Here is a 14,270-nt window from a genome sequence, read left to right on the forward strand (position 1 = left end):
AAGCCATGATGCAAATGACAGTGGAAGCATTAGGGCTGCCCAGGCACTGACCTCTGACCTGCCTTGAGTTATAGGAGGAACAGGTGGCATTGGGCTGCCTGGGCACTGACCTTTGACCTGACTTGGGTTGCAGGAGGAGCAGACGCCTCTGCACATCGCTTCACGCCTGGGCAAGACGGAGATCGTGCAGCTGCTGCTCCAGCACATGGCGCACCCGGACGCGGCCACCACGAACGGGTACACGCCCCTGCACATCTCTGCCCGGGAAGGCCAGGTGGACGTGGCCTCCGTCCTCCTGGAGGCAGGGGCTGCCCACTCCTTAGCTACCAAGGTAAGGGATGCTGTGATGGCAGGAACCCACCGGGTCCCTCTTCTCTGCCACGGACACTGCCCAGGGAGTCATTGCCCAGAGGGTCGGTCTCTTGCTCTTTGCGTGTGTTGAGAGCCATTTCCTGGACGATGGGAGGGTCGTGTCATTTCTGCAGTAGGGAGAGATTCCACCTTCTGTTTCCAGCGCAGCCACCTGGATCGTGAACTAAGAAGGTTTCTGTGAGCCCGGGTACCTTCCCTCCCTTCCCATGATCAAATCTAGGCTGTGTTCCCAAGAGCAGAAGAACGAGACCCCCAAATGCATGGAGCTAGTGTAACTCGCCGGGAAGAGACGGTAGCATCAGGCTGGCAAACCTGTGTTGGCTGAGGTTTGGTGCCACCTGACGCCCAGGTCACTGCGCCTTGCGCTGGCCTCAGCTTCCGCCCACTCCTGTGCCTGTGCCGAGCCGCCGGCGCACCGGCTGGAGCTGTGTCTCAGGCCCGGCCCCACCGGGAGGGCCACTTTCTTACGGCGCGGCCCCTAGGGAGATGGTGCAGGAGCACAGTGCTGGCAGAGCAGTGTCTCCGGGTACGTGGGGGGGAGTCCCGGCTTGGAAGTGACTGACTGAGGAGGAAAGAGGAGCGTCCGCTCCTTGGAGCCTGGTATGGAGGCGTGGGGACGGGCAGGGGCCGCCCACGAGTGCGGAGGTGAGGCGGTTAAGAGACGGGCCCACGTGTTCGTGTTGGCACCCATGGGCGCCGGCGCTGCCCGGGGCGGAGGGCGTGAGCCCAGAGCAGCCCTCCCGCTGCGGGAGGAATGGCCGATTCTTCAAACCCGGAATTGAAAGTGCTTTCCAAAAAATTATTAAATCAGAGACTAAGCAGCATACACTGACAGGAACCACCACCTGTGCATGATCACTAACGATGCCAGGCTGGTGGCGCTGCCAGGGGGGGCGATGGGGGGACAGGCGGCACCGCGGGCCGGGGAGGCGGGGAGGCGCGCTGAGCCTGCACAGCGCCGGCCGGGCTCAGAGGAGGCGGCCCTGCGGGTCCGGCCTCCCAGGCGCCTCCAGCTCCTGCGTGAGGCAGGGCGGTCTGTACCCTTCTGTCCGCTCAGTTCCCAGTTCCCGCCGCGGCGCCCTTCCAGCCGCCCCCCCCCCCCCCCCCGTGCGTGCGCGATCCTCCCCGTGCGTGCCCCCCCTGGCGTGGCCCCCTGTGTGTGCCCCCCCAGTGCGTGACCCCCGGGTGCGTGATACCCCCGTGTGTGCCCCCCCTGTGCGTGCCCCCCGGGTGCGTGCTTTCCCCCGTGCGTGCCCCCCGGGTGCGTGATCTCCGTGTGTGTCCCCGGATGCATGACCCCCCCATGTGTGTCTCCCCCCCTTCCCCCCCCGTGCGGACCCTCAGGTGCGAGACCCCCGAGCGAGGAGCGAGGCCTGTCTCCAAGCTGCTCTGAGGCCTCGGGCTGGAGGTGTGGGGAGTGTGGGGGTGTCCTTGGGCAGGAACAGGAACCTCCTGTGTGCCCCTGGGAAGCAGGGTTCACGCCCCAAGGCGCTAGTGCCACGGGTTCAAAGAGCAGCGGGGAGCACAGTCCTTCGTTGGAAAAGCGGGAGCGGTGACCTGAAAGGAGACGTGCTGCGTGAGGGGACGTGCTACGTGAGGGGACGTGCTGCGTGAGGGACGTGCTGCGTGAGGGGACGTGCTGTGTGAGGGGCCGTGCTGTGTGAGGGGCCGTGCTGCGTGAGGGGCCGTGCTGCGTGAGGGACGTGCTGCGTGAGGGACGTGCTCCGTGAGGGACGTGCTCCGTGAGGGACGTGCTGCGTGAGGGCCGTGCTACGTGATGGACGTGCTGCGTGAGGGGACGTGCTCCGTGAGGGACGTGCTCCGTGAGGGCCGTGCTGCGTGAGGGCCGTGCTGCGTGAGGGGACGTGCTGCGTGAGGGACGTGCTGCGTGAGGGACGTGCTGCGTGAGGGACGTGCTGCGTGAGGGACGTGCAGCGTGGGGGAGGCGCATTGCCGTGGACTGTGCAGGCCGCCCTTGCCACGCGCGGCTGGGACAGCGTGGCAACATGTTTTGGCCACGACGATGGCGCGGAGGTCGCGGTGGGACCCTGTGACTTGCGCTCTGAGTCAGGGACCCGGGGATCAGGCGGCGCTGGGGACGGGGAGCTGGTGCCCGGGACGGGCCTCCCCAGAGGAGATTCACGGTTTGGGGGCTCCCGGGGAGAGGGGGACAGTCGGACGGCAGGTGCTTCTAACCATGAGCACTTTGTTCTATCGGCCATTTATCTTGCTATTTCTGCAGGAAATACAAATCAATGGAACTACCAAAAATTTTCTCACCATGGTCATTGGAGTACCCTAAAATTGAGATGAGGAGATTTGGAATTCGGGTCTTAGAAAAAGGACAGAAGCATTGGAGAGAGCTGCTGTTGTCTCAGTCCCACTGTTTACTTCTTTAATATACTTCATTGATTTCAGAGAGGAAGGGGGAGGGAGAGCGAGTCATGGATTGGCTCCTCCTGCTGCCTCTCTCTGGGGACCGAGCCGCACCCGGTGGCCCCCCCCCCCCCCCCCCGCCCCCCGATGAAACCGTGACCTCCTGGTTCCTAGGTCCATGCTCAACCCCTGGGCCACACCGGCCTCCACTGATGTCAGAGGGAGGAAAAGGCAGCCTTTTCCCACCCAAGTCTGAGCCCTGTGGCGCTCACGAGGGGCCCTTCCGCCCCTCCCCTCCCGCCGCCCCCCGCGGTCCCTCCGCAGCTCCCGCTCCCACAGTCCCATCCCTCTGTCCGTGCCTCTGTGTCGCCCTGTGGCTGCGGCGGGTCTCCTGGGCCAGCGTTCGCTCCGGACGCCAAGAGCGAAAGGCATTGCCCCTGGCCAGGAAGATGAGCGCCTCTCCTCCTGTCCCCTTCCAGAAAGGCTTCACCCCGCTGCATGTGGCCGCCAAGTACGGCAGCCTGGACGTGGCCAAGCTGCTGCTGCACCGGCGGGTGGCGGCCGACGCCGCGGGGAAGGTACGCCCAGCGCGGCGGGTGGGGGGACGGCCCACCCCTTCCTCTCACCCTCTCACCGGCCCAAGCGTGCCCTCACTCAGGGGAGCCCACCTGGCCACGCCGCGCCCTGGTGGTTCCAGCGGGTTCCCGCCCCTGCAGCTCGGCCTTCCGGGTGTGGACGAGTCCCTGCAGGGTAGCCCTTAGGCAGCTGCTCGCTGCGGCCCCTCCTCCTGCTCCGCTGTTCACTAATGCACATGGGCTTGCCCCGGCGCCCACGCCCCTGGGCACGCACTCACCAGGAGCCCACCCCGCCCTTGCAGAACGGCCTGACCCCGCTGCACGTGGCCGCCCACTATGACCACCAGGAGGTGGCCGTGCTGCTGCTGGAGAGAGGCGCGTCCCCTCACGCCACCGCCAAGGTGAGGAGCGGGCTGCGGGACCCGGGCCTGGGCGGGGTTGGAGCCCTGGTGTGGAGTGGCCAGCCAGTCCTTGTGAGTGAGGGAGAGTGCAAGTGCACGTCAGCGGGCGGTCCGAACAAGACCCTGAAGGAACCTCACGTGATTCTGGGGGTAACACAGCGAGCACCAGTGATGCTCGGCTCCAGAGCAGGTTCCAGGGCAGCCTGGCCAGCTGGTCCAGGACAGCCCCCAGTGCAGAGGCTCGGAAACTGGGTTCTGCCTGGGAGGCTGAGGGCAGGGGAGGGCTGGCCTGGGGAGAGAAGATCAGGGGAGCCCTGGGACCCTCGGGTGTTAGGGTGGGGTATGCACAGGGCACGGGCCCACCTCAAGCACCTCTTCAGGAGGGACCGTTGTTCGAAGGGTGGATTTGGAGTTTGGGTTCCATGTCCCTCTAACTACCCTGCGGTGCCCTGTGACACTGCCTTAGAGGTTCCAGTGTTGTGGGTGGGGGCTTGCCATGTACCACACACTGGCTTTTAGCTTTTCTGTCGACAGCCTCCAGAGACGGGCATCCATCCGGGCAGCTGCTAAGCTCTCCCTCTGTTTCCTCTTACTTTGCAGAATGGCTATACTCCCTTGCATATTGCTGCCAAGAAGAACCAGATGCAAATCGCATCCTCGCTCCTCAGCTACGGGGCCGAGACGAATGTCGTGACCAAGCAGGGTGTGACCCCGCTGCACCTGGCCTCCCAGGAGGGGCATGCGGACATGGTCACCTCACTCCTGGACAAAGGGGCCAATGTCCACACGTCGACCAAGGTATTCCACTTTGTCTCTGGTTTTGGTCATGAGCCTTTAGGATGAGCGTAAGGAGAAGCTGTCTGTGCGGATGTGGGCAGAATGAAGGGTTTAAGGGAGGCGGGCCTGTTACAGATCTGAGGACTGGTCTGTGGGGCCGGGAAACCACGGAGCCAGGACAGGTGCACAGACATGGTGCATCCTCACATCCTACCTTTCCCTGTGAGTCCGTTACAGTTCCGTCCCTCTGAGACTGTGCTGTCACTCCCAGTGGACCTGGGGCTCAGGCCATCAGTTCACACTCTGTCCTGCCTAGAGCCCTAATTCCAGAGCCCAGAGAAAGGTGGCAGTGCCATCTGGGGCTTTCTGCCAGCTGGTTCATGCCCACTGCCCATGTCACTCTCCAGCTGCTGAGCCTCAGAAGCTTCTACACATGGGGGCAGGGACACAGTGGAATGCAGGTTCTGAGCCCACTTTGCCTGGCGGGGTGTGTGTGTGTGTGTGTGTGTGTGTCAGGGAATCAGTGTCTATAATAAAGCACTCCAGTCGTTTCAGCCTTTCCCAGAGAATGGCCTGTGGACACACATAGTAACTGCAATAGAGTGAGAGTCAGGCCCTAGCCGGTTTGGCTGAATATATAGTGTTGGCCTGTGAACTGAATGGTCCCAGCTTCAATTCCAGTCAAGGACACAAGCCTTGGTTTCAGGCTCAGTCCCCACCTTGGTCAGGGCAAGTGTGGGAAGCAGCCAGTCGATGTTTCTCTCTGTGTGTGTTTCCCTCCACTCTCTAAAAATCAGTAGGAAAGTATCCTCAGGTGACGATTAACAATAACAACAATAGAATGAGTGTCGGAAAAGACACCATTCAGTATACAAACATGCCAACTTTACACGCATGTGTTTTCCCCTACATCTATTTGTGAGCTCCCTGCTATCCATGTGCCTATCTTCACATGTGTCTAGTCCACTGATACCAGCTTCAACTGAAAAGGATCTCAGGTAATAAGCAAAACCAATGCCAAATTGTCACACTGCTTCAGAAGAGCACACAGCTTCTGTTTCTGTGTAAGACCAGCTGAAACCAGTAAGTTCATATTTTCAGGAGTAACCATAATACAACATTGACACGATATTCCTTGTCAAATTCCCATGTAATAACAAATGAACAAGTCCAGCCCTTAAATCCAGGCCTGTTCGCTGTCAGGCCAGAGGAAGATCTTCTCTCTGCATATCGGTTCCTGAGGAGCCCATGGCTGGAGACCACAGATTTTGGAGACATGTCTTAGCTGCCTTAGCCTCACCTGGCGGTAGAGACAGGCCTGCTGATTTTAACTGGTGTGCACTGGGCGAGGACTGCTGGCTCCAGGATGATCCCGCTGCTTTGGTCTTATCGGGAGAGAGACAGATGGAGCAGATAGACTGTGCTGAATAGGACGCTATGGGCAGAAGCTGCCCACTGATATGCTCAAGTGCCAAGAAAACTTCCTGCCATTTGAATGGTACTAATAAACACTGTGACACAGACTAGTGATTCACGTTTTAAAGATGCTCTTTAGCCCACCGATTGGCTCAGTGGTGGAGGTCATGACTCAATTCCCAGTCGGGGCACATGCCTGGGAGGTGGGCTCAGTCCTCAGTGTGGGGTGTGCAGAGGCAGCTGATCAGTGATTCTCATTATTGATGATTCTAGCTCTCTCTTTCTCTGGAAAAAAAAAAGTGTTCTTTAAATTTCTATCTTCTTGATGGGAGCTACTTACCCCCATGCTGAGGCTGCCAGATTGTGGCAGAGACCGAATGAGCCTCTCCCCTCCCATCCCTGGGCCTGTTTCTTACTGGTTCTGAACGGTGCTTCACTGGCATATCCAGTTAATTAAAGCCATCTCGGGTGCTCCCGTGCCAGGCATTTATGTAAAACTGGCCAATGGATGATGCTGTGTATAAACAATGGGGCGACCTCTTATTTAGCACCTAGAGCACCCTAGACAGCAGTGTCCTGCCTTTGGGTGCTGGAGGAAACCATGCTGAGCTCATTCTGTGCACCTGTGATGTTTTAGTGATGGAAAGGCTGACTGTTGCAGTGCTTATAAAGTAGAAGTAGTGGTTGGTGGGTCAGTTATTTAAGTGAGTAAATACTCAGCTGGAGGCACAGATGGGGTTGAAGGGAGTGTTGTCGGGAGCATCTTCACTGATTATTTTAATGTCGTGGGTCATGATGTAAGTGCCTAACGTAGAAAACGATTGGCTGACAGTGTTGGCGAGCAGAGGACCTGCCTTGGGTATAAAGTCACCGTAACTTAAGGGGTTTGTCTTCAATTTCAAAAGATGTGGTTTCCAGGGAGAAGCTGTAATTACAGGACTTTTTTTCAAGATGAGATATTACAGACGATCACATCTCCACTGTACCCTCTGCTTCCATTCTCTGCAGAGTGGACTCACAGCCTTGCACCTCGCAGCCCAGGAGGACAAAGTGAATGTTGCTGACATTCTCGTCAGGCACGGGGCAGACCAGGATGCCCACACGAAGGTACAAGGCTTCTGTCACTGTTTTGGTGGGTCTGCCTTGGGTGACTCCCAGTCCCCCCCTTGGGACACCCAAGTCCCTGCCCCCCTCCTCACAAGTCTGTCCTGCTCACACATTGTGATCAGTCTCCTGCTTCCAGAACCAAGTCTGAATGGAGAGAGGAGCAGAGATGCCAGTGCTGATCCCAGTGTTGCACCCATACTGCCAACTCCCTGCTGCTCAGCCAGGCGGTGACCTGCTGTTGTCCTGCACCCACTTCCTCCATGCCCTTGGCTGATGTGGCTTTACCCTCTCTTTGCCATGAACCCCTCATTCCACCTCTGCTGCATTTTCCCGCATCCCCACCGGGCCTTCTCTGGCCTCATCTACCTATTTTCAGATCCCACCATCTGTGCCCCTGTCTTAGCTCTTTTTCAGGTTAAGTCACACACATGCCTAGTCTCCTGTGTTGGTGTGAAGTTCTATGTTCCCAACCAGCTCCCCGTGTTTGTGTCCACAGGATGCACACCTAAGTAATATCTATATAATCAGAGTGTGTCACAACTGCTAAGTAATAGCTGTACAGTCCGATAGAGTGTGTCATACCCGCTAATAGTTGTACAGTCGGATAGAGTGTGTCACATCACTAAGTAATAGTTGTACAGTCGGATAGAGTGTGTCACATCACTAAGTAATAGCTGTACAGTCGGGTAGAGTGTGTCACATCACTAAGTATTAGCTGTACAGTCGGATAGAATGTCTCACGCCCACTAAGTCATATTTGTACAATCAGATTGAGTGTCTCACATCCACTAAGCAATATCTTTACAGTCAGATAGAATGTCCTGCTGAGACTGAAACTCTGTCCTCCCTCAACCCCCAAGGTGTAATTAGTGAGTGGTCATTTGCTTGTTATTGTTATTACAGCTCGGTTATACTCCTTTAATTGTGGCCTCTCACTATGGAAATGTGAAAATGGTTAACTTCCTTTTGAAGCATGGAGCCAATGTCAACGCCAAAACCAAGGTAAATGCTGTTCTCATTTCATTTCTGTTGCAAAAGTTTCAACCACATGGATGTTCCGTGTGCTCGCTATCATACACATGTGCTTTTATGTTAGTTTTTCTAAAGTGACTGAGTAAGAGAAGGAAGATGGCGACTGGCGGAAGGTAGGGAGGGAGAGGGTGTGAGAGAGTGAGGAAGCCATAGAGGAAAGTGTAGATGTGTGTGGTGTGTGTAAGTATGAGCTGGGGACAGTTAGATTCTGCAGGTCCTCCAAGGGGCTGCCAAACTGGGCAGTCTTAGATGGCGGAGCCTTGCGCACAAAGTAGACACTTTTGGGCGGCCAGTGTGAATACAGAGACCACGCCATCTTGAGAAACAGAGCTGCTTAAGACTAGGATCCTGCCCTGAGCAAAACCCAATCATGTCTCAGATGCAAACCAGGACCCTGCAGCCACTGGGGACAGAGAACTGCAACCATAGCTCCAGATTAACAGACAACAAGAATCCCAGCTTCCTGGCCTCAGATTTCTGTGAGTCAAAGAGCCTATCCCCTTCCCCACAGGCTAGTGGATAGCACCATAGTAACTGATAGAGCTGCCCCTTGCTTGAGATCACTCGCCCCAGTGTTGCTGCTACTGCAAGTTAAGAGACTGAAATCTGCTCCCCACAATGCAATTGGGCAACCAGACCCGAAGCCCACACAGGGCAGCAGTGTCACCTGACTTCAATTCTGGGCAAGCACAAACGGAAGTCTTTTCCACAGCACACAGAAGTATGTTTTCTGCAGCGCAGGCATGCCATAGAGCTATTGTGCAACCCAGTCCCCCATGGGACCCAGATTCTCCCAGCAAAAGGCAGAACTGAGCACCACTGACTTGACTTTGTTTCTTACTGTGTGTGCCTGGGATCCCTGACATACAGCACACTCACACTAAGAGCCAGTGATTCCAATTCTTGGTGCATGCACACACGGGTACTCTGATTCTCAGCGAGAATCCGCACAAGGCAACAGAGACTCTAATAGTTGATTCTTAGTACAAACACAGGGAAACACTGATTCCTGCCATGTACTAGGGGACTCATTTTTGGCACACACCAACAGTGCAGTGCAGGCAGGATCCCTTATTCTAGGTGCACACACAAGACCACACTGAATACTGGTAACACTGACTCTGGGCAAGCCTGGTTCCCACCAACCCATGGCAGCCACATGTTCTAGTGTTGGAGCACTTCAGTGACACTCAGATGGTGCGAAGTTCCCACAGCACAGGATCCAGGACCACACAAGTTGAAGTTTGAACCTTCTGGTTATAGTCAGAATATGGAGACAACACAATCCCCAGAGGAAAGAAAATGAGGAGTCGCCAAGAAAGGAAATTAGTGAAATTGAAGCATGCAACATAACTGAAAAAAAATTCAAAGTAATGGTTGTGGAATTTATACATCAGATGGATGAGAAAATCCACAACCTATGCAAGAATCAGGAAGGAATGAAAAGTAATATAGCTACAATAAAAAACACAATGGAAAGTTTCAACAGTAGACTAGAAGAAGCAGAGGAAAGAATTAGTGAGTTAGAAGACCAGGTACAGAAACAAGCTCAAGCTGAACAGCAATTGGAGAAAAAAATTAAAAAGCAGGAGGAAAATCTCAGGGAGCTTTGGGACAATATGAAAGGAAGCAACATAAGTATAATAGGTCTGCCAGAAAGACAAGAAGAGCAGCAAGGATTAGAAAATCTATTTGAAGAAATAAGGACAGAAAACTTCCCAGATATGGGGAAGAAAAAAGTTACACAAGTACAGAGAGTCCCAAACAGGATGAACCCAAAAGACATACACCAAGATAGGTCATAATTTCAGTGGCAAATAATAACAGATAATCTTAAAGGTGGCAAGAGAGAGACAGAGCGTTACCTACAAAGGAACTCCCATCAGATTATCAAATGAGCCGGGACCGGTTTGGCTCAATGGATAGAGCGTCGGCTTGGGGACTGAAGGGTCCCAGGTTCGATTCCAGTCAAGGGCATGTACCTTGGTTGCGGACATATCCCCAGTAGGGGGTGTGCAAGAGGCAGCTGATCAATGACTCTCTCTCATCCATGTTTCTAACTCTCTATCTCTTTCCCTTCCTCTCTGTATAAAATCAATAAAATATATAAAAAAAAAAGATTATCAAATGATTTTTCAACGGAAACACAGCAAACTAGAAGGGAATGGAAGGAGGTAGACAAAGTGTTGCAAAGCAAAGGAATGAATCCAAGAATATCCAGCAAAACTATCAATTAAAATTGAAGGGGAAATCGGGAGCTTTGCAGACAAAAAAAAAGGCTAAGGGATTTTATCACCACCAAACCAGCAATGCAAGAAATGCTAAAGGGAATATTGTAAAAAGAAGAAATAAACAGACACAAAAATAGATATAACTATAAACAAGTACCTTTCAAAAATAACTTTAAACGTAAATGGACTAAGTGCTCAAGTCAAAAGATATTAAGTGGCTGAATGGATAAAAGAACATGACCCATATATATGTGTCTACAAGAGATCCACTTCAGAAGAAGGGATTCACACAGATTGAAAGTGAAGGAATTGAAAAATATCTTTCAGGCAAATGGAAATGAAAAAAAAGCTGGAGTAGCAATACTTATATCTGACAAAATAGACCTCAAAGTAAATGCCATAACAAGAGATAAGGAAAGCCACTTCATAATACTAAAGGGATCAATACAACAAGAGGATATAATCCTGATAAAAATATATGCACCAAATGCAGGTGCATCCAAATACATAACAGAACTCCTGGAAGATATCAAAGGAGAGATCAACAATAATACAGTCATAGTAGAGAACTTTAATACACCACTGACATCACTAGATAAATCCTCTAGACAAAAAATTAGCAAAGACACAGCAATTCTAAATGATCCACTACATCAGATGGACTTAACTGACATCTTCAGAACATTTCACCCCAAAGCTATGGAATATACGTTCTTCTCAAGTGCACATGGGACATTTTAAAAAATAGACCACATATTGGGTCACAAGCAAAGTCTTGCCAAATTCAAGAAGATTGAAATTATACCAAGCGTCTTGTCAGACCACAATGCCCTAAAATTAGAAATAAACTACAATAAAAACAATCTAAAAATCTCAAACACTTGGAAGCTGAATAGCATGCTATTAAATAATGACTGGGTTACCAAAGAGATCAAAGAAGAAATTAAAAGCATCTTGGAAACAAATGACAACAAAAACACAACAATCCAAAATCTATGGGACACAATGAAAGCAGTCCTGAGAGGGAAGTTTATAGCTCTCCAGGCCTACCTCAAAAAAATAAGAAAAAATGGTAGTAAATCATCTAATTCTACAACTCAAAGAATTAGAAAGAGAGCAACAAGAAAAGCCCAGAGTGAGTAGAAGGAAGGAGATAATGAAGATCAGAGTAGAAATAAATGACATAGAGACCAAAAAGATAATACAAAAGATCAATGAAACAGCTGGTTCTTCGATAGGATAAACAAGATTGATGAACCTCTAACCAGGTTCACCAAAAAGCAATAAGAGATGACTCAAACAAAATCAGAAATGAGAGAGGTGAAACAACAACAGACCCCAAAAAATACAAAGGATTATTAAAAAATACTTTGAACAATTCTACTCCAACAAACTAGACAACCTGGAGGAAATGGACATATTCCTAGAAAAATACAGCCTTCCAAAACTCAATTGGGAAGATTCTAAAAATCTCAATAGGCCGATAATTATGGAAGAAATTGAAGCAGTCATCAAAAAGCTCTCAGCAAACAAAAGTCCGGGGCCAGATGGCTTCACAGGGGAGTTATACCAAACATTCAAGGAAGAACTAAAACCTATCTGCCTTAGACTATTCCAAGAAATTCAAGAAGAAGGAACAATTCCAAGCTCATTCTATGAAGCCAGCATCACCTTAATACCAAAACCAGATAAAGATAACACAATTAAAGAGCATTACAAGCCAATATCCCTCATGAACATAGATGCCAAAATCCTCAACAGAATTCTAACAAATTGGATCCAGCAATACATCAGAAAGATCATATACCATGACCAAGTAGCATTTATCCCAGGGATGCATGATGGTACAATATCTGCAAATCAATAAATGTGATACATCACATAAATAAATAAAAATCACAGAATATCAATTGATGCAGAAAAAGCATTTGACAAAATCCAACACCCCTTCTTGATCAAAACACTTAGCAAGGTGGGAATAGAATGATCATACCTCAACATAATAAAAGCCATATATGAAAAACCCACATCCAACATTATACTCAATGGACAAAAATAAAGCCATTTTCCCTAAGAACAGGAAAAAGACAGGATACCCACTCACACCACTTCTGTTCAGCATAGTAAAAGAAGAAATAAAAGCATCCAAATTGGAAAAGAAGTAAAACTGTCCTTATTTGCAGATAACATGATATTGTACATAGAAAACTCTAAAGACTCCATCAAAAAATTACTAGACTTAATAAATGAATTTGGCAATGTAGCAAGATACAAAATTAATGCCAAGAAATCTATTACATTTCTTTACACAATAGTAAACTTATAGAAAGAGAGACTAGAAAAGCAATCCCATTTACCATCGCACCAAAAAAATTAAGATACCTAGGAATAAACTTAACTAGGGAGATAAAAGACCTATATGCAGAAAACTACAGGATACTGAAAAAAAAGATGGAGGAAGACATAAACAGATGGAAGAACATACCGTATTCTTGGATTGGTAGAATCAACATCATCAAAATGTCCATACTACCCAAAGCAATCTACAGATTCAGTGCACTCACCATTAAAATACCAATGGCATATTTCACAGACCTACACGAACTTTCCAAAAATTCACATGGAATAAAAAAGGACCTTGAATAACTGTAGCAATCGTGAAAAAGAAGAACAAAATAGGTGGGATCTCTATACCAGATATCAAGTTGTATTACAAAGCCACTGTTCTTAAAACAGCCTGGTACTGGCACAAGAACAGACATATAGATCAATTGAATAGAATAGAGAATCCAGAAATCAACCCAAACCACTATGCCTAAATAATATTTGACAAAGGAGGCATGAACATAAAATGGAGTCAAGACAGTCTCTTTAACAAATGGTGTTGGGAAAATTGGACAGATACATGAAAAAAATGAAACTAGACCACCAACTTACACTATACATAAAAATAAACTCAAAATGGATACAAGACTTAAACATAAGATGGGAAACCATAAAAATACTAGAGGAATCCATAGGCAGCGAAATCTCAGACATATGTCAAACGAAATTTTTCACTAATACTGCTGCTAGGGCAATGGAAACATAAGAGAAAATAAACAAATGGGACTACATCAAAATAAAAAGCTTTTGCACAGCAAAAAGAAAACATCAACAAAACAACAGGAAAGCTCACTGCATGGGAGAACATATTTGCCAATGTCATCACTGATAAGGGTTTAATCTCCAACATTTACAGGGAACTCATACAACTTAACAAAAGGAAGATAAACAATCCAATAAAAAAAATGGGCAACGAACCTAAATAGTCACTTTTCAAATGAGGACAGAAGGAAGGCTAAGAGGCATATGAAAACATGCTCAAAGTCACTAATTATCTGAGAGATGCAAATCAAAACAACAATGTGGTACCATCTCACACCTGTCAGAATGGCCAACATCAGCAAGTCAACAAACAAGCGTTGGCGAGGATGCGGAGAAAAAGGAACCCTCGTGCACTGCTGGTGGGAATGCAGACTGGTGCAACCACTGTGGAGAACAATATGGAGTTTCCTCAAAAAACTAAAAATGAACTCCCATTTGACCAAAGATCCCACTTCTAGGAATATATAGCAAGAAATTAGAAACACGAATCAGAAAGGATATATGCACCCCTATGTTCATAGTAGCACAGTTCACCATAGTTAAGATTTAGAAATGACCTAAGTGCCCATCAGCAGATGAGTGGATTAAAAAACTGTGGAACATCTACACAATGTAATACTATGCTGCAGTAAAAAAGGAGTTCTTACCATTTGTAACAGCATAGATGGAACTGGAGAGCATTATGCTAATTATGTTTATTCTGAAATAAACCAGTCAGAGAAAGATAAATACCACATGATCTCACTCATTTGTGGAATATAGTGAACAACATAAACTGATGAACAGAGACAGATCCAGAGGCAGAGAAGCATCCATCAGACTGCCAAACCTCAGAG

The 14,270-nt window shown here is 49.5% G+C and overlaps 1 protein-coding gene across 1 annotated transcript in view; it reads left to right on the plus strand.

Annotated features, from left to right (window-relative positions):
* Positions 1 to 14,270, plus strand: part of ANK2 (ankyrin 2) — a 177,211-nt gene that overhangs the window by 75,590 nt on the left and 87,351 nt on the right. The window contains exons 15-20 of the mRNA XM_045586032.1: positions 134 to 331; positions 3,228 to 3,326; positions 3,626 to 3,724; positions 4,325 to 4,522; positions 6,926 to 7,024; positions 7,928 to 8,026. Coding sequence (XP_045441988.1) covers positions 134 to 331; positions 3,228 to 3,326; positions 3,626 to 3,724; positions 4,325 to 4,522; positions 6,926 to 7,024; positions 7,928 to 8,026 — 792 coding nt within the window. The remainder of the gene's footprint in view (positions 1 to 133; positions 332 to 3,227; positions 3,327 to 3,625; positions 3,725 to 4,324; positions 4,523 to 6,925; positions 7,025 to 7,927; positions 8,027 to 14,270) is intronic.

This window comes from Pipistrellus kuhlii, unplaced genomic scaffold (assembly GCF_014108245.1).
Source record: "Pipistrellus kuhlii isolate mPipKuh1 unplaced genomic scaffold, mPipKuh1.p scaffold_m20_p_21, whole genome shotgun sequence".
Classification (NCBI taxonomy): Eukaryota; Metazoa; Chordata; class Mammalia; order Chiroptera; family Vespertilionidae; genus Pipistrellus; species Pipistrellus kuhlii.